The sequence below is a fragment of the Copadichromis virginalis genome, linkage group LG15 (genome assembly GCF_057382275.1).
Source record: "Copadichromis virginalis isolate Kocher_CV1m ecotype Utaka linkage group LG15, C_Virginalis_male_GT1.1, whole genome shotgun sequence".
In the NCBI taxonomy this organism is placed as follows: Eukaryota; Metazoa; Chordata; class Actinopteri; order Cichliformes; family Cichlidae; genus Copadichromis; species Copadichromis virginalis.
The window spans coordinates 7,692,091-7,719,792 of NC_140632.1; the positions used below are offsets into that span (position 1 = coordinate 7,692,091).

A 27,702-nucleotide genomic window follows, 5' to 3' on the forward strand; every position below is an offset into this window, starting at 1 on the left:
CTTTCTAGATGGTATTGTATGGTGGAACAAAAGGAAAATCTGATGGTAGTTAACTACATCATTTGACAAGATCTCCAACACCACTGGTTGAAATGCAGCGCCAAACATTGATAGAGCCTCCATCGTGTTTTAGAGATGGTCTTAGACACTGACTGTACCTCACTCCTGACCTCCTCTGTACATAGTGTTAATGATTTGAACCAAAAATTTAAAATTTGTATTTAACACTCCATTAGACCTCTTGCTGTCATACAATTCTTTCTTTCCACTAGTCAAAATATGCCTAATAATACAATTTTTGTATATATACAAAGTTGTCTGTTATGTGTAGACACAACATTCATTGCTTGATCTAGGTGTCTTTTTTATGGTTGAACGATTCAAAGGTCAGTGTTCAGTGGCTTAACAGACAAAAACATTCTTCTGAAAATAGTCGAGTACAAGGACTGGATTGAAAATCAGTAAAAAAAAATAAAAATGCCAAGAACTGTTGCTCCAGAGCACTTTAAAACATTACAAGAATTTCTTACTTTGACCTGGAAGCAAAATTTAATGAAAGATTGCATCTTACCCTTCCTGTGACAGCAGAACTTTTACCTGACCTTGCAGACTGTAATAGCAATAAATGTTTTCCCGCTGACCTCTCATGGCCTTACAAAGCCTTTATTTGTAATTTCAACCTCAACGCTCAAGCATTCAAGCTGTTTTAGAGACTAAAATGATCAGGTGACCTCGCAACTTTTCAATTAGTTTGTTCATCCCTTATTACCGATGCAAATCATTTCCAACTAGTCATAGCTCTTCTGTTAGGGGAAACCTTTTACGTAGACTGTTAACGTTCCTTCTGCTCGATTGGATCTTACAGCTGGGCAGCGGCAGAAAGGAATTAATAGACATCTGGCTATTGAAAAGACAATTGGTTTCGCACACTTCTTTTAGATGATGAGGGCAGAAAAATATGACGACTGCAGACTGCAGAGGGTATGTTGCCTGTCTCCATCAGTCAAGGTCACTTTGATCTGATCTGTGACAGTTATTATCATATTTGCCATATGGACTTCTAATGAAGAGAACCCGAGGCTTATGTCATCCGCGTTCTGATGCTGCAAGTGAAAAATAAGACTTGATAGGACTTGTTTAGTGGAGTAATGGGACGTAAACGCTAGAGCAGCCCGATCTCTCCACCCACACTATCCACGCTGCAGCTCCGTCCCCTCTTTACCTCCATCAGAGTGATGGATCAAGGCTGTCACAGCACTCTCTTTGTCTTTGTGAAAGGACTAACTAGGGTGCAGTCATATCTTTCCCCTTCATTTCTCCGTTTTATCCCTTCCACTTGCTGTAAAGAGGCTGGCGAAATAGAGATTTTGGGGTCCATTGCTCATTTTTGAAGACAACTGGGGAATCGTGCCTTTCATCATCCACTCAAGAGAGAAGGAAAGGGAGAGATTCGAGTGCATGTGTAAAAGGAGGCCTTTGTTAGTCTCAAGGAATCACACCAATTCCCTCTTTCATTCTCTCCCTTGTTCATTTTTAATTAGACCTCATCTTCATTTGCTCTATCACATCTTACTCCAGGAGTCTCTTTGGACTGTCCCGAACTCTCACGTCTCTGGTTATTTCACACATTTAGTTTTTTCTTCACACGAGCAGCAGTGACACAGAAATACATCAGAAAATCTCTGCTGCCATTTGCCACCCCTTCTCCCTGCCCTTTTTTACGTTTTACGTATTGGCACCCTCCTCTCATTCGTCATCTGGCCCTGTTTATGCTTGGGAGAGTGTTTTAATGGAGTAAAATGGGGCTTGATTAAAAGGAGCCACATCAGAGGAAGCTGGAGTGTTCTAAACCAGTCACAAAGTGGCAGGAGGCGAGACACTGATGGGAAGATTGACAAGATGACTCAGAGAGAGACACGAGCTAGGGCAAGCAGAGAATGGAAGTGCAGCCGAAAGAGGAGATAAATGCTGGGCCGATGCAACAGCCCTTGTTAAGTTAGTGTATTACAAACACAGAAAGAGGAGAGGGCAGCACAGATAGGTGTGGAGATAAAAAGGGAAAGCAATCTCATGGAAAGAGCTGTCTGTGGGGAAGAAAATCACCAGTTATAAGGGGGTAAAAGGGTAGGAATAAAGGATATTAAAACCAAGTGGTTGTTGTGCTGGCAACGAAATGGCACAAAATGAGAGGGTGGCTTTGAAAACAAGACAGAGCGTGGGGAGGCTGGCATACAGAAAAGGCAAAGGGGCAGGCTGGGAGTTCAAATGGAGGCTAGTGTGGTGACTGTTACTTCGAAGAGGTGGGAGGGAAGGGAACAGGATTAAAATTGAGCAGAGCTGATGAGAAAATGTAAAAATTCCGTTTGAAAGAAAGGAGTGTGATAGGACGAGGGTGAGAGACAAAGAAGCATCAAATTGAGTTGGAATATTACAGTGAAGAGTGAAATCTGCCGTTGTGGCGAGGGGGGGGAGAGCACAAAGAGAGAGGGTCGTGTTACAGAAAGACGAGGGGAGGGGATGGAGATGAGGTCGTAATTAAAAAGTGTGAGATTTCAACATCTGAATTGTCTGTGGTTAGCTGGGGAATCTATCTCTGGAGAGCAGGGAGGAGCGGAAAGAACGAGGAGGATCTACACTCACAGTTAGATCAATAGACTTCCCCCTCTCATTGTATCTAATTGCTCAGACTCTGAGTCAAGGTGATTTGGGTTTTGGGTTGAATGTGTGTGTGTTTGTGGGGATACTTTTTGCAAATGAAGACATGCAGTTATTTATTCAACAATAAGTAATGTGTGTTGAGATAAGCTGAAGACAACAAGATTGCATTGATTGTGTATCTGTGTTTCTGTGTGCCTGTGGGCACTTGTGCCTTTGTGTAGGAAAGATGCAGCAAGGATGTGTGCGCTGTCTCTAAAAGGTGTAGAAAAGGCAATCATCACCGCAGGACCCAGCAGCATCTGCTATTGATTGGCTAACATCCACAGGTGGCCGAGCATCAATTGGCTGGGCGTATTGCCGGCATATAGCTGGTTGCATATTGATTGGTTGCTTTTCTGGATGGAATTGTATCGATTAGGAGCAGCAGGAAGCCCAAAACCTCAATGTTTTATTGCTGAAGGTCTAATGATTGGATATTAGTAATGACTGACAGCTATTATTTGCTTTTGGATTGGACGGGATATTGTTTTTTCCACGTCCCAGTTATCTCGGCAACAATTTTTATTGAACGAACATTGCTGGAAACAGGCTTTTTATTTGCCTTCTGCCCAAGTGTCATGGTTAAGAGGTTGGGTTAGTGTGTGTGTGTGTGTGTGTGTGTGTGTGTGTGTATACACAGTTTGGCCCATAAGTATTCAAACAATAATGACTTTTCTAGTTTTGTTTCTGTACACCAACACTATGGATGTTAATTGAGCAAATCCATAAGTGATTGAAGATTTTTAGCTTTAATTCAAGGAGTTTAACACACCTTCATCAATAGAAGCACGGAGGCTTTAAAACAAGGCGAAAACCACTGGTTGCACAGAAGAAGAGGAAATTCGGGACAGAACATCTCAAAGAGCCTGCACAGTCCTGGAACACATTCTTTGGGAGTGTGAAACCAAGATTAGCTTGATTTCATTTCTATAGATGCCCCTAGAGTCTTCTCATCTAACTCACAACATGAAACTATTAAAGTGCTCCATAAATTACATAACATGCTCTCTGTTGACACATTTTATTGCCATTCAAGTTGCGGAGTCAGCAGTCTAAGCAGACACGGGGTACCAATGTGCTCTCCAGCCAGGTGAGAGATGTAATCTCAATAGCGTGTATTGGGATCTCCTCCCAGTAGGACATAACTACTCCAAGTCAGATGCCTGAACCACCTCCACTGGCTCCAGAGTAGTGACCCCTATAACTAACCTATTCAACCTGTTCCTGTGAGAGGGTGGTGTTGCCCCAAAGTATGCATGGCAAATTTTTCATCACTGTTGACAATTATGCTGTTGGTGGTTTATGAACGCGTTTCTTTTGTTAAACAATGGAAGTGCTGATATGCTCTTTATCATGTAAGCTAAAGGCCTGAGACAACAGATCTTGGTACAGCTGGCTGGAAATTCGTTCGTTCTTTCTCCCACGTTGCCAAAACGGCAGCCACTGAGTGTACAGTGCATTGTTTCACACTCGACCGTTTGACCTTTATCAGGTCTTTTATCACAACACCATCTGTGTACTTGTGATACACAGTGTGAACGAATGCATGCACTGAAGATATTATGGAAGTATGAAAGTACCCAATCTGAGGCACAGTAACAGTGTGTTTAATATCTCACTGACAGTGCTCGTTCCTTAAAACGTCCAAGTATAGGAGACGTTAAGAAGTTAGTGAAAGTGTGATGTTGACCACTGATCTTGTCTTTTTTTTTTTTTCTTTTTCAATGTACTTTTAAGTAGAATTCATGTAGTCAGCCTCCTCTAGCGTGTTTTTCATTTGGTTTTCTTTGTTTCTTGTCTCAGGTGGACTGCGCCCTGTCGCTGGTGCGTCTTGGGAAGGAGCGGGAAATCCCCGGGCTGGAGCGATTATGCGATGACTTGGTCACCATGGAAACACTTGTGTATGAGACATCATGTGAACTGGGTCTGACTCTTAAAGATTTTCAGCAGCTCAGCGACATTGACAAACTCCGCCTGCTCATGAAAAACGTACGTGACTTAATTTTCCACCTGCTTAACTGCACACTGGGAAAGGTTGACCCCCACCACAGAAACGGTTATACTTTTAGCTGCACAAAATCATGTATGCACAGCAGGTCTGGTAACTGAAAAGCTCTGTACAAAAGCTGGAAGATAAAATACCAATAAAAAGTTTGGACACATTCGGTACGTGTGTCCAAACCTTTTACTGTTTCTAATTGTCTTTGTTTTTATCTTCATTATAATGAATGTCATTCATTTCATAATTTCTTTCTTTTATCCTTTTCAAATGCAAATAATTTCTTTTTTTTTTTTTTCTCAGTTGAAAAACGTTGTTTTCCTCACGCAACGCTGTTAAATTGCGTTTCCCAGCCCGCTTGCTTTGTTTCACAGCCTGTCTGGGTGTTCATTGTCTGAACAAATAGAAAGCTTGCCTCCCATTTCTCTGCCATTACATTTCTTCATACAGTTCCACTTTATAGTTACTTTATTGTCCTTGATTGTTGCTTAAAGAAACATAATTTATGCTAATTGCAACTGGAATAGGCAACAAACAGAAAAATTTAAAAGACTAATTGAACGGCAGCCTCCAAGTAAATTAGTTCCTTTTCATTCCTGAAATCACTCATATTTGATGATACGAGCTTCCTTTCCAACAGCAACATGAGAGCTATGAAAGCTATTCTATATAGCAGGTACTACAGTTACAAGTCCCCTTGGAGTACATAATATGAGCTGTCCTCTAAATTGTAGCTAATAACTGCCAGCTTTAGCCTATGAGGCCCATTGCCAGTAGTATCTGCCACACAGGCAGGCAGCCAGCAAATGTTGTTGACTGCACTAACACATGCTGTTTGACTGGTACTCCCTCTGGACGCTCTGTGTGTGTATGTACATGTGTCTGTGTCTGTGTGTGTGGTTGTGTGTGTTTGAGTGTTTACCAAACTCGCCTAGATTAAATCTCCCTCTTTGCCTGCGTCTGATGTCTTTCTTTATCAGAGAGACAGTACAGCAAAGCAAAAATGTTGCGCGTGGGTGTGCAAGTTTGCATTTAGCATTCAAGTATTTATTTATTTATTTTTTTCAATCTCATTTTTCCTGCTGATGCTCTCTTATCTGTATATCCTGAGTCAGAGCTGTCGCAAGGTGGGTGCAAGGCCTTGCACGAACTTGACATGCATCTGCTCAAATCACATCGCAGCCCACATACTGCAGCTATTATGGTTCAAGTTCAGGCTTAATTGCATGGCACAATTTCATGTAAATGCGGTTTGAAGTACTTTGCAATTTTCTAACAAACATTCAAAAACAGAGAAAAAACAATATTCGACTAACTTTCCTTGATGTTCCACACACACGCACACACTCATGTCTTGCGTTCTTATCTGTAACACAGCACCATCGTGCAGACATCCCATCATTCCCAAATTCATTCTGCAGCTTGATAAACACACAGCAGTGTCAGTATTATTGTCTTGGTTAAAAGTTTAAACTTTTGGACTACATTCACTTTTAACCCTTAATTTGCCAGAAGAAGCAAAGACTAGCTTTCTGGGGATATGAGGTGAATCGTGGTTGCAGAAAGCATTCACAAGATAATGCTGTCTGAACATGGACAGGAAAAAAATCAGCCGTGTCAAGATTTTACAATGTACACATTTTGATATCGATTACTACCCAGAAAGACACATTAAGACAAAGTAAAACCACCTTTAGTAGTAGTTGTGTCTCCTGGACCGCTTTACGTAATGATGATACTCAAACTTACACACACACACACACACACACACACACACACACACACACACACACACACACACACACACACACACGCGCACACTCATAGTCACAAGCTGAGAGCAATACCAACCATGCTGTTGCGGCTTGTAACAAGGAGCACTGCAGCAGATGGTATGACCCCCACAGAGCCTTGATCTCAACATCTTGGATTCAGTCTGGATGCCATAAAGAGACGGAGGCATTCGAGATGGCATAAATCCACTGAAGAACTGTGGCAAGTTCTTCAAGGTGATTAGAACAGTTTACCTGCCAAATCCCTTCAAAAAATAAATAAATAAAATGAGTATGAGTACCTCTTAAAGGCAAAGGGTGGCTGCATCAAATGCTTATTTGATTTTTTTTTCTTTTTACTGAAATCCATATAAAGTTAATTGATCAATAAAAACTGATAATGGCTTTTTATAAAGCATTTTTATAGCGTCATTACTTTTAGTGCCCTAATGCCAAATGCCAAAAAGTCTTCACTGGTACAGCATCACAAAATTGCTGCTCCCAAAGTTGGCTATTGGAGAGGATGCTGTAGGAAATTTATAGGTGATTGGTGCAAAATCTGTCTTTTTCACTGTGGAAATTAGCTCAGCTTGTGCTATGTAACTGCTTGGTGTTTGGATCAGAAACCTGGTGACATGTCAGCAGGCTCTTAAAAGCCAGAAAGGCTTAGCTCAGTGAAATATGTGTGTCTCTGTGTTGGTAGTTTAATCAGTGTGTGATTTAGAGAAAGCTCAGACCCCTTGTTATTTGTGATCAGTGCAGTATTTCCATTATTTCCATGTAGTTCACAATAATTTTTGTGCAACTGACAGATTGGCTTTCTAAATTTAGCCCATAGGAGTATATGCTATATGACTGCAAACAGAAAGGTATATAACTCATTAATAGTCTTTTATATAAAAGAAAACAAATGAATTTAACAACCATTCCACCCAGAGGTTCTCCTTTATTGGAAGAGCTAAGTTCATTTTATTTACATAAACATGTAAATGTAAAGCGCAACAAATGAAGAGCATAAAATCAGTGACTAGAGTTTCTTAGGCTAAAATTCCTACCAGTAGAATACTACTCACTTTAAGTGAATTATCTATTCAACACACTAGGTCACATTATTTTTAGTATCCTGCCTGAATTGCATCTTTAAGTATCTTTAATTTCTTTCTGTTATCAGTCCAGCACCGAGCACTACGTGAAAGACTCCTTCCAGTGGATGGTGCCATTCCTACATCGCTGTGAGGGACAGAAAGAGGGTTCTGCTAAATCTCTGCTCAGAGAATACCTGGTCAGCCTGGCCCAGGAAGACCTCACCCTGCCCCTCATCATTTTCAAGCACTCCAAACCTGATGCAAGTATCCGTATACATACACACACACAATGCACAAGTGTAGTCGGCGTCACACTTGGGTAACCATAAATGGAGAGACAGGAAAATGAAAGCACATCCACGCAGACATTGCAGCTCTGGCTGTTTGTGTGATGTCAAGGCCGATGTTGTTGCCCCTGCGCTGTAAATGCTGTATTTATGACCCCATAAGGACGCAGCCAAGGACAGGTCTCTGGGCCATTAGAAGCCATGAACCACACACACACAAACACTCCAGAGGAAGAAAATGCTTAAATTGATGCAATGCTTCAGTGTGTAGGTACAAATAAATTACGGGGTCAATCACACATTGATATGCACATACTGACTCTTATTCTTCTCTCCTCCAGTGCCAGCAGAAGATTATTGGGGACCCAGACCAGCTGATGGAGGTCGCTTTGGAGTGCATCTACAGCTGTGAGAGAGACGACCAGCTCAGCCTGTGTTATGAAATCTTGGAGTGTCTGCCACAGAGGGGCTACGGGTCAGACGCACGCATCCACGCACACAAATCGCACACAAATTGCACACACACGATGCCGTGCACGATAACGCACAAGTCAATAAGTCAATTGGGCATATTCTGGTAATGACAGAAGTAAGCTTTATACATTAGATAAGCCATGATATAAGGATATTAAAGCAGTCCGGCGCTGCCTCGCCCACAAGAATACATTGCTTCCAAGCAACCCACCTTTTTCCTTTCCTTTCACCTTTCCATCTCTCTTAGGACCTATCAATAAACCTAACTACTGCCTTAGGTGCTGCTCCTCTCCCCTTGTAACTTTCTTTCCCTCCTCCTCTTCTCTCTTTTACGCTTAGCTCTGACTCCAAGGAGCCATCAGTTAGCGTAGCTACAGTCTACACAGTATTTCCTACCTGATGGTATTGCTGTCTCTGCCTTTCTCTCCCCCACCTCTTCTGCAGCACATTTTATTTCATATAGCAAGAGAGGCTGTCCTTTAGGTTCCCCATGAGGCTGTGTGGGTATGTAGTGCATTTGAAGGAGACTGAGCGGATAGTGAAGGGCTGAGGATGGGAGGGGGAGGGGGGGGGGGGGGGTCATTAGAGTGTCAAGAGTAGCTGAAATTAATCCTAATGACTTATTCTTGGAAGAATTATCCATCCAGTGTGCACATTATTTGAGAAATTAAATGACCACTTTTGGCGAGCTTTGTTGTTTATTGTTCACTTGCTACAGTATGACAGCCATGATTTTCAGCAATTAGATCTTTTTCCTTTAGCAACTGGCTCACGTAGCTCCAGTTTGATATGCATTGCTGTGAGTGGCATGTATTTATTTCCCCTAAATAATGCCACAGTGGGGATAACTGTACTGAAACAAGTCACTGTTATGGGCAACAAGCAATGTTTGGTTGGGGACATGATTTCAGCCGCAGTGCAGCCTTCCACTAAACTGAGCAAGTGTAACGCAGACAGATAAGCGTGTCGGTTTTACATTTTAAAGTTGTGAATTAAAGATACATTTTTTTAGCACATGTCATGGTGAGTTATCGATCATCAATCTGTCCATTTACAATTCACAAGAATTGTCACTGATGAGCTACTACATCATTGATGTTCTGGTTTCCACTTTTCCTTATCATAATATTCCATAATATTATTAATGTAGACTAATCTAAGCTATTTGCTGGGTTACTTTATTTAAATCACAAAAATGTATTTTCCCTCCTTAAAAAAACATGAACATAAACCTTTTTTATGATCTTATTAGCATTTCTAAGCAATCAGCAACAAACAAATTGTTGGATCTGTTTTTACCTTAATGGCACACTAGCTAATCCTGAAAAGCTACTCAATAATGTATACATTGCTAGCACCCGTATTAATATTACTTCTTTTACTATCAGTGAAGTTTACATCGATAAATGTAGCTATTTTATTGATTATCCAAATATGAGCACTGCTATTACTTTACACTGTATTTAGCTAGCTATTTGTTTTCAAAGATATACCCATGATCCATTTAAATGTGAAAAAGCTTCTCGTTGACAAATTGTTAGCAGACTTATTATAGTTTTGTATCCTCTAATGACATTTTATTTATTTATTTTCTTTGTTTTGTTTTTAGTTTAGTTTTTATTAGATTCAGTGTTAATTTTAGCCTTTTTAATTCTTCTTCTTATTGTTATTATATGTAGGGATATGAAAGAGGCAACACTTATAGAAATCAGTGCAGTTATTACAATAAAAACACAGAACCGTTTGAATGCTGTTGACTCACAGTCTTGTAAACATCCAGTCTCAATAAACATGCCCATCCATGCCTCATCAGGCATATTTCAATTTAATTGAATAGAGTTTTCCAAGTTTGCAAAATTGTTTTATTTAGTTAATTCCCCCCCCCCCCCCCCCCCAAAGAGTTTATTTCCTTTATTTCTTTTTAAAAGTACCAAGAAAGTACCAAGTAGTTGATCTTTACAAAAAGAGCACAATGACAAACTTTTTTTTTTCTCATGGCGCAAAGTAAAAAGAGGAGAATATGGTAAATGGTAAATGGCCTGTATTTATATAGCGCCTTACTAGTCCCTAAGGACCCCAAAGCGCTTTACATATCCAGTCATCCACCCATTCACACACACATTCACACACTGATGATGGTAAGCTACATTGTAGCCACAGCCACCCTGGGGCGCACTGACAGAGGCGAGGCTGCCGGACACTGGCGCCACCGGGCCCTCTGACCACCACCAGTAGGCAACGGGTGAAGTGTCTTGCCCAAGGACACAACGACCGAGACTGTCCAAGCCGGGGCTCGAACCGGCAACCTTCCGATTACAAGGCGAACTCCCAACTCTTGAGCCACGATCGCCCCGTATTTAAATAGGATGCAGAAAACTGATTTCCTTATGTTTGCGACACGTGGTTTACTGCTAGTTGCATTGATTTTTAATGCTGCTTGATATTAAAATGAAGGAACTGACTACAGCTGTTTCTAGAAACAACCACAACTTTTATAGATCACCCCCAGTATATTTTACTGTATATTGTACAAGTTACCCTCTTTATGTCTCTCATTTAATATTTAATTGCTTTATAATATATAATAAATTGCAAGTTTTAATGAACACTCCATTAAAAAAAATCGCTTTATGGTTACACTTTTGCTTTCGGTGAGCATAATACCCATATATGCATTTCAGACTAAACATTTCCTTTCTGCTAGACAGGCCAGCTTTCTGCAGTGTTTGGTTTAGGAGTGCTGCAAGGTGCTATACTGTATATGCAATGCCTTCAATTTAGCATTTCTCTCAGGAGTGATGTGTCTGATTTACTAAGCTGAAAATTGCTACCCCGGCCAAGAATATTACAGATTTCTGCAAGCTAGGAGAGAAACCATGACTTAGTAGTTTCAACCCAATTTTCTGATATTTCTTGTGAGACAGCTTAATTAGGTCTAAATCTGCTCAGAAGAATGTAACGTGCGTTCACCCTTAGAGAGTGGGAAATCCAAAAATGGACAAGGGATTAGACAGTGATTGAGGAGAGGGAAAAAATAGAATGAGGGAGAAATGGGTATTAAAAAGAGGAAGAGCTGGAGGTGGAGATGCACAGACAGTCAGAGATGGGGGTGAAAAAGCAGAGAAATGGAAAGGTCAGATTTTTTTATTTTTAAATGAACAAATAAATAAATAGATACATTTAAAAAAAAAAAAAAAAAACCTCACTCGCTCACTGACACACATTCACAGTCACTGATGCTCATAAACAGAAGGTTGTTTCATCAGGGTCAGTACTCTAGTGGGGCGCAGGCCAGCCTGACCCAAAATCCTTTGCCTCAAGGCAAAGCATCATGGGGTTTTATTTTTAGTGGAAAATCAGTACAGCCTCACTGGTTGACCACATACGCACACATTTACGGTACAGTGTAGAAACTGTACTGCCATAAATACGCACACAGGCATGCGCTTGGGGATTAGGCGTACACTTTATGATGCAAATCTTTTTCCTACTTTGCGTTCTACTTTATTTATTCCAATTTAATTTTAGTAACACAGACTTACAGAGAAGTAACAACTCTTTTTGTGTGTTTTATTGTTCTACAGGCCACAGACAGACATCACTCCATCACTCCATGATCAGGTGGACAAACTTGAGAAGCACCTGAGGTAAAGTAATACAGTCTGTCAGCTTTCACTTCCTCCTCTCTCTTGTTGTCTTCTGTCAGCACAAACAGTTGGATTTACAAATCAGAGCTGGTTCCAGACTTTGAGGTATGAGGATTTGCTGCTTTTTCTTTTCCTGTAATAGACTCGATTTAACATTGTGTGTTTTGATCTTACTTTAAAAAAAAACAAAAAACTTAAGTATTCACACTCCAATGTTTCTTGTCTGTATTTATTGGCAGGGCACATAAATTGTTGGGAGGAACAGCCCTTTAGTTTTTGTGATTATTGCTGCAATGCTTTGGAAACGTTCAATGCGTAGAAATGCTTATTGCTTCCCTCCCTTTATATGTGCCTGATTGGATGGGGGTGGTGGGTGGGTACACATACAACTTGCGCACATGCTCAGTATCAAGAGTCCGGTGTGTGTCCCATGGCACAAGCTCAGGCAATTTCTCTGTTACAGGTTTAAATCGGCCATGTGCCTCTGTCTCTCTTTCTCATCCACCCTGCTCCTCAGGGTGAACTTGCAAACACAAAGCACTGATGAGGAGGAAGGATGAAGGTGGGGATTGGGGGAGGGAAGGAGGGCAGGAGCCTGGGGAAATGGGAATGTGGATGATGATGAAGAGGAGGAGGAGGAAGCAGCAACAGGAAGCAGCGTTAAGGCTTAGTGTGTCCTTTCACATACAAGTTTACTCACATATTTGCACACAGACATAGGCAGCTATGCACAAACACACGCCGGGGTGGGAGGTGGGGGTAGTGTGTTCGTGTACGTTTGTGTTGAAGCGCAGTGACTCACACGCTCGTATCCAGATGAATCAGGCAGTAAATGCAAAGTGTCTTCTTACCGAGCGCCTCCAGAATGAAAGCCGTTTTCAGCTGCTGCCACTTGCTGGTGCATTAATATGTGCATAGGAACATGCAGACCCCCCCTCCTCCGACACACACACACACACACACACACACACACACACATGGACACTTCACACTTGAGCAAACATGCACACACAAACACAGTTGTAAATATCAGGGCTTGTTGTATGTCTTACACTCACACATATAGCTACACACACACACACACACACACAGAGGCACCTGTTTACTATGGTAATGAGTTGCAGCAGAGAGTGAACATCTGTAGCAGCACGACCCTGTTGAGGCTGGTGGTGCCATGCTAATCCCTCACCGACACACATGCACACACGCTTTCACTGTTTCTCTGTCCCTTGGTCATATAAGACTGCATGCATTCACGTGCTCCTAGGTGCTGTCACTTTGACGTGTAGTTTATCACGCTGCTCTTCAGTCTTGCTCTACGTTTGCTCCATCTGCACCGCGACTCGCAAATGACTTTCTGCTGCCAAAATAATAAACAGCTTAGAGTTTAAGTGTCTTCTGTCTCTCTCCCTTGGATCGCTCACAGGTATCATTTTGCCATGTTTTTGTCTTGCTTGGCGTTTCCAACTGTGACGCTTACTGATGCCAGTCATCCTGTCTTTGTGTTTTTTGTTTTTCCTGAATTAATGTTTTGAAAAATGTAACTTTTGTTTTTTCGTTGTGGTTTCATTGTGTGATTTTCCTAATCTTAGTTTGTGTGATCATATTAGTGGTTTCCCCCTTAATGACAACAGTGATTACATGTTATATTTGTCCATCTATTCCAATGCCTAACAGTGTGGTTGAGGTTCTGGAGAAACATGGTCTACAGAAGCCCATCTCGTATGTGAAAAACAGCCAGAACAATGACGAGGAAGCCCACCAGCTAATGGTCAAACTGTGTCGTCACACCGGCCGCAAGTATGAGCTTTGAAAAGTACACATGTATGAATAGACACATAGAAATAAATGCCACAAACATGCTGAACGTTTGTGTGTGTCCAGAAACCCTCCAGTGAGTGAGAATATGTGGAGAGTTCTACTACAGGACCTGCTGGATATGCAGCAGAACGTTTACACTTGCCTAAAACCAGAGACGTGCCATCAGGTAAAACACTTCAGCAATATTGGGAAGATTTGTGTTGGCAAGGTGCATCCAGTATTCACTCTGATTTTAATTGGGATTCTAATTTTAGCTAGAGACAGGTGGATCTCACTGAGGAACCAAAGACACTTTTTATATTTATTTATTTCACTCCAGTTGAGTTCATAATTTTCAAAACTGACATCAGGCTGTACTGTGGAAAACTTGAAATTAGCTAGCTAGTGTGATCACGATCTCATAACAAAAAGTTTTATTGTGGGTTTTGTAAACTTTTTGGCAAAGAATATTCACTTCAGCTGGCTAATGGGATGAACGCTTGTTTAGAGCAGTTCCTCATTAGCGTTATCTTGTTGTCCATTATTTATATACAGTTTTATTCAAAACACGCATTATCCATAGGTTGTTAGGACTTGTACTAACATTAAACGTGTAATTAAATGTGTTAATGTGCCTGCATTTTCATTTTGTGCCTTCGGTGACACTGTGGTCTATAATTCACACATTAAGCTGCATGTTACCGCTCTCAGGGAGAGTTCAGATAAAATACTAGAGTGCTACAATGTTACAACTTTTGTTCGGTTAAACGCTGCCTCTCCCTGCATAATATCTCTCCTCCTCCCTGACCGCTGCAGGTTTTTGTCGAGTCCCTGCTGTGCTCCAGCCGAGTGGAGAACATACGCCTGGCAGGACAGCTCATGCACTGCTCCAAGGTACATTAAATAAGACGCTCCTTCGCAGAATTACACTCCAGCTTCACCCTGGGTTGTCCGAATATTAAACTGCTTATTAATTTAATTAATTAATTTCGCTGTCTCACTAATCCCCACATTTCGTATTAATGTTTCCAGGTCAGTCAGGATGTTCCTGTCAGCTTGTCTTTTCGGGGTAAAGGTTATGCTCTGAAGGTGGCCTATGACAACAGCGTGGAATTAGTGCTGGCTGCTGCCAGGGAGTACTTCAACTCATCCAAATTGCTAACAGACCCCTGCATGGGGCTGGCCAGGTGAGCAGGAAAAGAGAGAGTATTTCCTTTCCCCAGTTCTTTATCTTTAAGGTATTAAGGTAAATTAATTTCAAAACTTGTACAGTAACTACCAAAAAGAAGAAGTGTTTATTTGACACAATGTTTGCTTCTGTGTAGGTAGGTGAATGTTATTGCACTTCTATGGCACTTATGACCAGGAACAAAATAATGGTGTCTCATTATAATTTTTCACCTACTACATGAACTGTATACACAGTGCCATGAGTTTTTGTCCCCTAATGATTTCTTAGGTTTTAGCTTATTTGTCACTCTTGCACGCTTTGGATCCTCAAACAAGTAAAATTAGACAAATATAACTCGAGTAAATAGAAGATGCATTTAAATGATGATTTCATGTGTAGGGAAAAAAGATATACGAAAACAACCAGTTATTATTTTTATGGGGAAATTAGCATTTTCTCAATTAATAAATAATTCAAATTATCCTTTAAAAAAACAGTTTTTATTTAAACAGGCTATATTTCTCCAATATTAAAACTGATTGATGATCTCAAACGTTTAAGTGCAAAAACCTAATAAATTAGCAAGGGCCCAATACTTTTTACAGCAGTGTATGTATGTGCATGTGTGTGTGTTGCTGGCCTCTGATCTCAGAGGGGGGCCGGTGGGTGTCTAACCTTGCCGTCTGTTCCTAGTGGGGAATTGGGACAGTAATTGGGTCGTCATTCATTTATAGGAACTAATACAAAGACCCCCTCCACACGTTTGGACATCACCATCAATTGTAACACTTCCACTGTGTGTGCATGTAAATCTGTGCACGTGTGCGTTATTTGGGTGAGGGTGTTGGATAAAACATGGTGTGTTAAATGTCTGTGGTGCTTTGAAATTAATAGTCCACACATACTGGCTGCCCACCAACTAATGGTCAGACTGTGTCCTTTAGATTAAAATAACTGTTCCACAGACACACATTTTACCCTGTGTGCTAAATAAGACACGCACTAGGACAGTTAAACAAACTACACCTGACTTTGCCCTAAACAAGTGTGGTCAGTAGCAACGGGCAGAAGGACAAAGAGACTCGACTTAAAATAACATGGGGATCCCCTGAAACCGATAAAAATCTTTGCATCATAATTTTCTGGGAATAAACACACAGAAAGATAAAGAAAGAAAAGAACAAACATGATAAAACAGATTAGTACATGAATGAATTTACATATATATATATATATATATATATATATATATATATATATATATATATATATATATATATATATATATATATATATATATATATATATATATATATATATATATATATATATATATAAATATAAAAATAAATATTTGTAATTATGCAAAATATAAAAAAGGGTATCCTTTGCAGTGATAAAACAACAAAGAAATTTAGCTGCTAGCATTGGCAGAGCAACGAGCAGTTTAGAAGGGCACAGTCACCATGGTAACTTGAGCCGATCAGGGTGCAGACGGCTAAGTGATGCAGTTTTTCGGACAACTTTTACGAAGGAGACCCCGAGTCTATAGACTGAATTAGTTTTTTGTTTTTAAAATCTTCTTTATTTCAGTTTTATTTATATATATTTTATTTATATAGCACTAAACCACAGCGATAGCCACCTCAGAGTGCTTTATATTTGTAAGGTAAAGACTCAAGAATAATTGAGAGAAAACCCCAACAATCAGACAGCCCCTTATAAGCAAGCACTTGGCGAAAGTGGGGAGGAAAAACTCACTTTTAACACAAAGAGACGGGGAAGGTCAGGGTGAAGGGAGGGAGACAGGACAAAGTAGTGTGGAAGAATAATATTAACTATTGATTAAACAGAGAATGGTGTCTGAACACACAGGGACTGTAAAAAGGTGAATGAATTGGATATTACGTAATTGCAGGAAAGACGTCCTACATATTTGTTTAATATGTACATTGAAAGGCATATCCATCCAGAGTAAATATCTGGTTAGACACCATGTTAGGGCTGAGTACAATATTTCCACTAAGTGACCATCATAGTGACCCGAATGCTTTTTAGCATTAATATTTGCTGTTGAGGCTGCGTAATCTAAATACAAAGTAAGTGAAACATTACTTAACACTAACCTGCCACATTTAAAACTGGTTTGATCTAAATTTGATCAGTATGGTCGGTCAGCTTCGCTTGAGGTAAACACTTTTTGATCTTCTTCAAAAGAAATGTGAGCCTTCATGAGCAGGACTCACTGTGGTCATCTGAGGGTATCCCTGCTCCTTTTTTTGCAGGGCTTATGAAAGTTATTCAGCTGTTATTAGCTGGCTTAATTTGGAAAAAAAAAATCATCCTTTACTCAGAGTGCTTTTAATGCCTTTGAACACTGTTTACTTTTTATTACTATCATTTTCTGTTTCCTTACAAGGACTTTGATGACATTTCTAATATGTGCCTCACAGCAAGAAGATTAGGGCTTGAATCCAGCAGCCGGCTGGAGCTTTTTATCTGTGAGGGACGCGTTCTCCGGTGTCATTGAGGGTTCTCTCCAGATACTCCCATGGTCCAAAGACATGTGCATTAAGTTAATTTGTGATTCCAGATTGTCCATAGGTGTGAATGTGAGTGTAAAGGGCTCTGTGACCGACCGGCATCTTGTCCTGCTAAGCAGCAGAAAATGCATGGACAGACTAAAAAGAAAAACAAGTGTTAGTGTTGGGTGTTAAAAGTAAAGAAATCCTTTATTTTGGAAAGGATTTCTTGCTTCTTTTGCTTTTTTTAGCCCGTATATTACCAGCTTCAACGGTCTGAGCAGTTACCATACTGCTTTTGTCTTTTAAAAGTGAAAGCTTTTTCCTTATCATCCACTAATTATATTAGTTTAGCATTTTTGAAAGATTCTCTTTAATATTTCCATTTCCTGTGTATTTTTGCTTCCCATCTCCTGTTTAATAAATGTGTTTATTTTTCTATGTTGTTCTTTTTCCCAATCTGCTTATAAACTGCTTCCTGTAACACATTAAGTGTTACTTCTTCGTTGTCATTGTTCCAGAGGTAACTTCTAATAGCTTGTTGAATTTTTTCCCTAAATCTTATATCCTCTAATTAGGATTTCTTTAATCTCCATAAATCATTACATCTCCTTGTTTTCATATTACTGGAGCATGATCCTTAAGTCGTACTACTTAAATAAGCTTAATTTAATGGAGTTATGTTGCAATTTTTGTGAAAACATGCAGCTCAAAATGCTTCATATTGCAAGAATAAAACAACACAAAGAAGAAGGTGTATTTGTATGATCCCACAACTGTTATCATGACTGTGCCAAGAAGGACTGGCTGTGAAAAGAAATAAATGAGGAATGGCAGTTGAAACCTGTCACGTTATAGTCTGCATACATCAAAGTTTGATGATGTATCAAAGTTTATTAAATGGGAAGTCCCCAGTCTGCAGACACTTTTGTGTTTTGTCGTTGTATGTTCCTTACTTTTTACCTCATCAGCCATAAAAGGCTGATGAGGTATTGTTGTCATCCTGCCGGGCGGGCGGACAGCGTGGACACCCGAGTTTTTAAATTGGATAACTCGAGACCAATGCGACATAGGACTTTGAAATTCTACTCCATCTACTAAAAATCTCAAACCATTTTGAGTCCCGGTAACCTTGACATCAAGGTCAGATGAAGATGTAAAGTTTTCTGAAAAATCTTGTGAATGTGATAAATGAAGAATGTAGTCACCTGGGGTTTTTTTTTTTAAATTGATGGCATACGTTTAGCTACTAAAAAACTGAAACAAGTTTGAATCTCAGTGATCTTGAACTCAGGGTCGAGGTTAGAGGTCAACTTTTCTGAAAATCAATTAGAATTTTCAAATGTATACCATGGGTGCATCTAGGCTAGTGGATCTAATGTATCTAGGTAAAACTGTACTGGTGGCTGCCAGTGTTTTCTCCTGTAGCTCAGGAGCAGGTCATCTACTAATTGGGAGATTGGTGGCTGCTGGAGTCTGAATGCCATATATGTTAGATAGAAATCACCTATGCAGAAAAAAGGCGTAGCAAAAATGCTTGTGTGAGTAGATGTGAATGTATGAATGGTATGGATGTATAAAGCACTTTTAATGGTTGCTACTCATGCTGAGTAGAAAAGCGCTGTATAGGAGCCAGTCCATTCACCATTTACCTTCTCTTTCCCCTCAACCCTTAAGCGGGGATTGCTGCCTCTCCATGAGCCTGGCTCTGCTGGTTCTGCTGGAAGCCTCTTCCTGTTAAAAGGAAGTTCTGCCTTCACCAAGTGCTGCTGATAGGAAATTGCCTGATTGTCTCTTTAAGATTGTGGGGTCTTTACCCTACAATTCGTAGGGTCTTGATAGGACTTGATGCTTAAGTTGTTAAAACATCTTAGTGAGGAAAAAGAAAGGAGGGAGATAAGGCAGATGTAGGCCCAGCAGGGATGATTTTGATCCTTTTTGTTGCTGGTTGTTTCTGTCGTACGTGTGAAAGCTCCTCTCACAAGTCCTCGTGTGAGTAGGAAAGAACCTGAGTGTATATGACACAGAAATGTTGGAAGATAAATGGGGAAAAAAACCAGGATGTCAGTACACTTCTGTTTGATGTTCTGGTGCAAATGAAGGGCAAGGTCTGTGCTGCTGTGCTCCATTGATAACTTCTTTGCAAACTTGTGTTCTCGTGTGTCTGTTTAGCACAGAGTAGTTAATCTGGAAATCACAGTGTACATGCTGCAAAGCACATCATGACTCTTGAAAGCGAAATAGATAATTTTTTTTTTCCACTGATGTCTTTTCTAAGGCTGTGTCAATACACAAACACACTCACACACGCTCGCCTGGAGATACTTCACAGCACGAGTACATAATCAGTATGCCGTCTTTCTGTCTCTCATTCGCCCATCCACAGCCCTTTCCTCTGCTCTCATCCATGCCAGGACAAACCTCTTGTTCCTGGCAAGAACAGCAGCCATGCTCAAAGAGTGGGGAGCTGCGTGTGGAGTGCTTTCCAGAGTGTGTGTGTGCGCGCGCGTGTGTGTGTGTACTCTACTCAACAGTTTTGAGTCAGTGTGTTTTTAAGAAGTAGAGGTTGCATTTCTCATTACACTTACAAGGATTATGAGACATTTCTGTCAGTTGTCTTTGTTTACCCACCACGAGAGTAAAACACTCTTGAGCGAACACACATCCCAAGGACAAGTTCCCTCGTCTCCGCTCAACTGGTGCTGACGTCAGAACTCTTAAGCTGCAATTTTATCTGGGATTTGTGCTATTTGCAAATTAATCATTTTGCTTTTTTCTTCCTCTTTCACTCGCTGGTATATTTTACTTTGCTCTGTATACACTTGCAGGCACACACAATTTGCGCATTCAGTGTTATATATGCGGCATGATGTGCTACATAATCCTATTAAGGGTAATGAGTGCCGCTCGCGTTTCAAGAGAAAACTGTTCTATTGTAGATCTGTCAAATTAGTCTAGACTTTGTATTTAAATCCATTTGAAAAGTGTCGCCATGTTTCTCATCATGATGTTGAAACTTCACAGACTTCAGGCTAGATAATCGCTTTTTTTCTACAGCTCTGAAATGTGTACCAATTTAAGTAAAGCCCCTTTAGTTCTTCCCACTCATTTTATCAAGCGGTAAGTTATGTTTTGCAACAGTTTTCTGCAATGCTGTTAGATTAAATGGACCGAAGGTAACTACATCACTTTTTAGGTGCATCAGCTTTTCACTGAATTTTCACTTTCTGTGCTTAGAAAAGTTAAGTTTCTGTACTCCTAAAATTCAGACTTCCTCTTTGTGTCACAAGGTCATATGATTGGGTAGCAATGGAACAAATTATTAGTCATTCCCTGCTGTTTTAACTGCTTATTATCTTCATCAGGGGGTGTCTCCAGCTGATCACAGACTGTCCTCCATCCATCCAAGAGGAACTGGACCTCATCAACGCCCTCAGCCAGCTGGAAGACTTCAACGTCAGCATTCTGCCCCTGCAAGGTAGCATGAAGCGTTTGTCTGTCTGGGAAGCTGGGAGATTTCAAATGTGCGCTTTTGTGTGTATCTGAATGTGTTGTCGGTGCGTTTCAAATGGTTAGACATTCAAATGTTCTCATAGACGATTAAAGCACACCGTTCCCCACCTCCATCGCCTCGGCTCACTGTCCAGCCTGTCTCCCTCCCTGCTGTCACGTCACGTTCTCCGTTCCTCCATATGTTGCTGTTTCTTGTCACTGTATCAAAATATATTGTTATTTATGGATCGACTGTTGAGCAAACAACATCTGGCCAATGGCCTAATTAGGAATGAAGTGTTTAGTTTGGACGTGTGCGCTCTGTCTTACACACACACACACACACACACACACACACACACACACACAATGTTTTATCCTTCAGCTGTAAAGCTGACCAATCTATATTCACCTCCATGTTCTTGCTTTCGTTCTTTTCTGGCACCCTACATCTGTGGTTCCAGGCTTGCCTCCCTTCTAAAGAAAACCTTGGCGCCAAAATAAACCAGCTTGGCCCCTCATCGCCTCACCTTTACAGCGAAGTGTTGTTTGCCCCCAAGGCCTCCGTGCTCTCCCTCCTTTGCCCCCATCAAATCGAGCTGCCAGTATAAAACCACTGTGACAGAGAGAGCCATAAATTGCACGGTCTCTCGTTCCTTCCCTCCCTCTCTTGCTCTCCGTCCCTCTCACCTTCTTTCCTCTCTTTACATTCATCACTTACCTCTGGGGTTTTCTTTCTTTTTCCTAGCTCCCTACTTCCTTCTCTTCTTCTTTTCACTGCTTGCTTAACGTGAAGGGCAGAGGGCAGAGCTTTGGAAGAATATGAAAGAAAAACAGTGGAAAAAAGAATGAAGCACTGCAATGGAGAAAAACAGAAACTGTTGTAAAAGAAAATGTGAAAATCTTGTTTTATTGTGACACATGCATGCATTAATTATTATGTCTTAGGTCAATATCAGTGCTTAGGGGAACATTGAATTCATGGCTTTGAATCAAGGTCATACTGAAAAGAACAGTTTTGTTTTCTCCTCAAAGTAATAGCTCTACTCTAAGTTCCCGTTCTCACAGATAAACATGCACAAATATGAAGTCGGAAGGATTTGAACATAGGTAATCCATCTTAGGCTGTCCCCTGCAGCCCTCCTATAGAGCCTAAGGCGATGCTTCATATAAACCACCCTACCCACAATTCCCTCTAGGCCTCGCCCAAAGTCATTCAAAGCCATAAAGATCCTCAGCAGGGTGCACAGAGGCCTGCAGAGGCTCTAAAGATGGCATTTCTCAGGGTTTCAATACAACTTTAAAGAAAAATGGAAATGCATCTGAAAATGTTTGAGGTGGTTTTTTTGAAAAGCACAAACTCCCTACTGTCCTGCGGATGATATGTGCTGCAGGTTGTTATCAGTGAAAAATGATGTCAAACAATATGCAATGAGTATGAAATATCTAAGACTGGAGACTGATTGTGAAAGATCAAAGGCTTGCCTTGTTGTAGTTTCTAAATCTCTCGCAGATTGGACTACATGGAGATCCCAAACTTAAACTGTAAATAATATACTTGGAGTATGAAGTTTGTTTTAGTTTCTGTGCCACATGCAGCCCAATTGGATCTCGAGTGATATTACAGCATTAATAAAAAAAAATGTTCACTTTCTTTTAGTGTAAAGAAGTACATTCTGGAAACGTTCACACTTAATGAACCATCCATTTACAAAATGGATGATGAACAGCCTCGGATATCTTAAGAAAAAAATAAGAGCAATTTCCACAATATGTCTCAGTTTTTACACAGTCATACTCATTGGAATGAAATACTACTGTCATAAATCAAAGAAATGTGTCTGCACGGCTCCGCGGCTTAACCATCTACTCTACACAGTGGTGTGGCACACAGGTAGTGTGTGTGACAGGGACAAGGCTGTGACACTTAATGATTCAGACACAGGACTCTCATTCATTTAAAGGACGTATTTGGGATATATTCTAATTATTCTTATGACCTACAACACAATGCTTCCTAATGTACAACATATTGAAAAGTTCTACAGTTAATCAAATAACTAAGACCACCCTCATGCTTTTTTTTTTTTTTCAAATGCTTCAACTATCTCATGGTCTGATAGATGCTTCAGAGAACCCCTTTAATATTAAAACCACTCAAAATGCCTTATGAAAGATAATATTTTAGCACTGGCATGTGAATGACTGCTGTATACTCATGTTTTAAAGTACACACAATATTTTTGTCCAATTTTGGTTTGTTATATAGTTTTTTCTTTTGTTTTTGTTTTTTAAATTCTGAAGTGGCTGCATCCAACAATTACTGCCATATTTGTTAACTATGTGTTCAATTTTCAGTATAACAGGGAAAAATCGTCCCATAGGAGAAGACAAACACAGTTTTGTTTTGTTTTTTGGACACTTGAATTTGTCATTGGTCCCACATGGATGAATTACATTAATCTGTTATTCTTTGAAGCTTACTTTGCTGTTTTTTTTTAAATTACTATTCAACACGTACCACATACAATTTTAATACTGACTAGATACATGGAAATTTTGACACATCCACGCCCTAATTTTAATAATATTTAATTATGCAGAATAAGTCAGCAGTATCCACCAGTCTATCACTGAACTAGGGCTGGGCTACATGCGTATGAATTATACAGCATTATATTATTTTTCTTGACATCTTGACATCTGCTGCTTTATCATTCACTGTTCATAATTTCCTATCACTTGGTCATCAGCCTTTACTTGTTCCAGATTGAATATAGTAATTAGCAAAACAAGTCTGAAACCCATCCCCGCTGTCTTCCGTGTTCCCTCCAGTGCGACTGCGATCAGACCGTCTGTCTCTCGTAGAGGAGTGCATCGCCCACTGCTCCACAGCTTACAAGCAGTCCACCACTCTGCTCAATCTGGCCTCACTCCTCAGAGTTTCAGGTACTTGCAGACACGCATGCACACTCACACGTGATCAGGCACTCTAACTCTAAATTTTATCAAGCTAAAATGTGTTTGACTATAATTTTCAATAAACCAGATCGAGGCAGTTTTCCAGCATAAGAAAAATCCATCTTCATAAGAGGTTTATTTATGTGTGCTTATGGCTTGCAAGCACGCAAACACACAGTACTGTGCAAACGTTCTCAGCCAGGTCTACTATCTTTATATTTTGCTAACATGAAACAAAATTGTTTTGTATTTTTTAAGTGGTCCTGAGTAATTGTTCTCCATGATTTATGAGGAGCTTTCAGAGTTATTTTTTTGGACATGGGCTGCTTTTTCACTCATTTTTAGTGCAGTATTTGTACCTGATCATTTTCAGAGGAAAGTTTTTTTTGTTTGTTTGTTTGATAAGTCACTTAACAGTGATCCATTAATCATTGAAGCATAAAAAGGTGCCTCCCTCAAAGGATGAACCAGTGTTTTACAGACAACTTAGCGAAGAGCCCATTTCAAGTTGTATCTTTAGGCTATTTCTTTAGTTTAGTCAAAGATAACACAGTTTGACAGGTATAAAAATAGTCTTCTTTCACCAATAAGATGATTCCCAAAGAGTATTCATCAAAACCCTGACCTAGCTCAGTGTGGTGTGCCGTGGATCATTAGAAAATTTGAGGTAACTGGACAAGTGGACGAGAAAAGAAGAGTGGTAGGCCAAAAACACCCCACCAAGTGAGGAGTATCAGAGGTATGCCAAATTACAAAAGACATTGAAATGAAAGTCAGCTGTTTGATTAAGTGATGAATAATAATTTGACATTTTTAGTTAGTCGTTATGCGGGGAGGATGTCGGGGAGAGGTACTACAGTGAGTGTCTGGAGCCATCTGTAAAACATGGTGGAGACTCTAGCATGGTTTGGGTCTGCTGTGTTCTCACAATTTATGGAATTCTGAAAAGTGTCGTCAGATTTTGATCCACCGTGCAGTAAAATCTAGAAACCATCTGATTAGTACAGCTTTATTTGTCAGCATGACAATGATCCCAAACACACTGCCATTGTAGTAAAAGAATACCTGGATTAAAAAAACAACACAAAGCAATAAAAACACAATGCAACACTATCTGTTATGGATCGACTTACCTAGAGCAGAGCCCTCAACATTATTGAAGGTTGATGGTCAGTGTGGAATTATAAACAAAAGTCAGCCAACAGCCAAGAAAGAGCTTTGGGTGTTCTTTAAGAAGCCTGGAAAACTATTCCTGAAGACTGCTTGGAGAAAAAATTATAAATCTGTCTAACAGAGACGTTGTCGAAACAAATATTTACTTTCAAACTCGTTAGAATTGTATACACTCTGTTTTTGCCTTATATACTGCATTTACATCTATGTCTGTATATTTCAATAAACCACTGCTTCTATTCAACATTTTCCTGGCAAAGTAAAAAGAAATGAAGGGTTGCTCAAGAGTTTTGCAAAGCATTGTATGTATACTGAACGAGCAAACAGACTTACCTTGTGAGCTCTCAAAGCTGCCTTTTTTTTCTGCTGTCAGGCATTATGCAGTTTGACAGTAAGAGACAGATTCTGTACAAGGCCATAAGGTCTGTATGTCAGCATTTGAAACTTTGTCAAGAGGCCTGCTGCTGCCTTGGAAAGGCAGCCTATTTATACGTTTTAAGTTTACCTGAAGAAGTCTTGATTTTGTTTTGTGGTAATTTTGTCTCCAATGTAGTCTCAACAGTGCATTCACTGTTCAATGAGTTGTTTATGAGACTGGCACGACAGCTGATCTACAGAGACTCTGTTCTCTTTTTTTTAATCCCATTATACTGGAATTGGCTGCAGTTAGAGTGTGATCACAGAGAATTCTCAGTGAATAGCAGCTAAAAAGCTAACATAAATATTTATACCTTCTTATAGACGTGGCCAAATTTGTTTAGAAATTGGAATTTTGGTAAATGTAGTATTGACTGTATGCCTAAATTAAGATGAAACATGAATTTTTTTATTTTTTATGGTTTTTTATTTTTTATGATTTTTTATTTTTATCTATTTATTTATTTTTTTTTACAGGGTTAAAAAAAAGAAACTATTTTGCTAATATATGCTGATTGGTTGGTTAAAGATACATGACAGGACAAAATCCGTTTATGACACCCTTTTCTAAACTATAACTATGGGGAGGGCAATTAAGTCAAAACAGAAACCTAGTAGAATATGTAAGTGTGACAAGCAGCTAGTTGTGGAGGTTTAAGGTGACAGAAATGCTTCTCATTTGGTGCATGAAATCAAAAGGCCAAGTGGCTCAGAATGGTTTGTGGCCTGATACTTACAGAAGGTGTTCTGCTATAGTCAAAACCCTGAACATTCAGTTTAATTCATTTTTGCACAGTTTTATTTGTACGGCACCAGCTCACAACAGCAGTCACCTCAAAGCTTGTATAAGGTAAAACACCGAAAATACTAGAGAGAAAACCTCAGTAAATAGACACCTTATGATGAAGCACTTGGCGATGGTAGGAAGAAAGAACTCCATTTTATCAAAAAGAAAACTGCAGATAACTGTTTTTATATATCTGTTTTTTATATTAATAATTTTTGTTGTTTTTTATATATATATTATATCTATATATATATATATATATATATATATATATATATATATATATATATATATATATATATATATTTTTTTTTTATATCTCATGAACCCATTTTTAGGCTACAGTCTCATAGATCGTAGCCCTGGATCAACAGGCAAAACCCCCTGTGAAAGTGGAAGTTGCAAGATTGAGATTTCTACTTAAAACTTCTCTCCTTCTAAGATGTTCAGTTGTTGTGCCTGTCTTAGCTACTGTCTAGGCACCCCTTAGTCAGTCTCTTTGAAGCTGTTTATGGTCTCATGCTGGTTGAAAGTCTTGCAAAATATAAAAGCATTGATCTGTCTTTTAATGTTGACATAAACTTGTAGGGGGTATTCATCTTAATGACGTCTTTTTTACTTCAAAGTTGTCAGACTCATGTTTTGTAATTTGTAATATCTGCAAGACTTTGGCTATTATCCACATGATACTAATAGTAGAACTGAAGTTGTCGAAGAGCTATGCCTAAAGACTGAGCCAAAGGACAGACTTCAGTCCAATTATTTTGCATAACCTAGCACGTCTTTGACTGCTAATGAATGTGCAGTAGGTGCGAGAAAATGGGAAATGAAATGGAGTTTATTCTCAGTGCACATTGCAAATCCTTCCATGTGAAACGCAGCACTTAAAGCAACAAACTACAGTCACAAATCAAACAAGGTTAATGTACTACGTTTCAGCAAAGAGGTTTAATTTCCTTAAGATTTTCACTCTTCCTCTATACGTTCTCTCAAGTCGTCTGACTCTACACTGTCCTTCATCCCGTCATGTTTAAATTCCTCAGGAATTACCACGTTTACAGACTCTCGACTCGAAAAATCCTTGTGCAGTGTATTTGCAGTAATACCAAAAGCAATTTAATTCTTTATGTTTTTGTGGTATTTTTCATATCTCCTGCATGTTTGTCAGACCGCTGAGCTGTATTTTTAGCGAATGTGGCAACACGGTAATGGAATCCATTTTATGCACAAGATGTGACATGCCGACTTCAGTGCTTTCAAATCTTTTTTTTTTTTTCTTTCTTTTTTTGAAAGAGAACTACAAGAAAAAAACATGAATAGTAGAAGCTTGTATACTTTGACCATTTTAGTTCCAACCCCCACTTTTCCAATGCTGAAAAAGTGAAAACCAAGATGTCCTTTTTCTGCACAAACTGCAC

At 39.7% G+C, this 27,702-nt stretch overlaps 1 protein-coding gene across 2 annotated transcripts in view; it reads left to right on the top strand.

Annotated features, from left to right (window-relative positions):
* nbas (NBAS subunit of NRZ tethering complex) overlaps window positions 1-27,702 on the top strand; it is a 179,903-nt gene that overhangs the window by 42,860 nt on the left and 109,341 nt on the right. For both annotated transcript variants that reach the window (XM_085431641.1, XM_085431642.1), the window contains exons 24-33: window positions 4,501-4,686; window positions 7,640-7,813; window positions 8,182-8,315; window positions 11,899-11,961; window positions 13,639-13,761; window positions 13,846-13,948; window positions 14,578-14,655; window positions 14,794-14,948; window positions 20,820-20,932; window positions 23,782-23,895. In XM_085431641.1, the coding sequence (XP_085287767.1) occupies window positions 4,501-4,686; window positions 7,640-7,813; window positions 8,182-8,315; window positions 11,899-11,961; window positions 13,639-13,761; window positions 13,846-13,948; window positions 14,578-14,655; window positions 14,794-14,948; window positions 20,820-20,932; window positions 23,782-23,895 (1,243 nt within the window). The remainder of the gene's footprint in view (window positions 1-4,500; window positions 4,687-7,639; window positions 7,814-8,181; window positions 8,316-11,898; window positions 11,962-13,638; window positions 13,762-13,845; window positions 13,949-14,577; window positions 14,656-14,793; window positions 14,949-20,819; window positions 20,933-23,781; window positions 23,896-27,702) is intronic.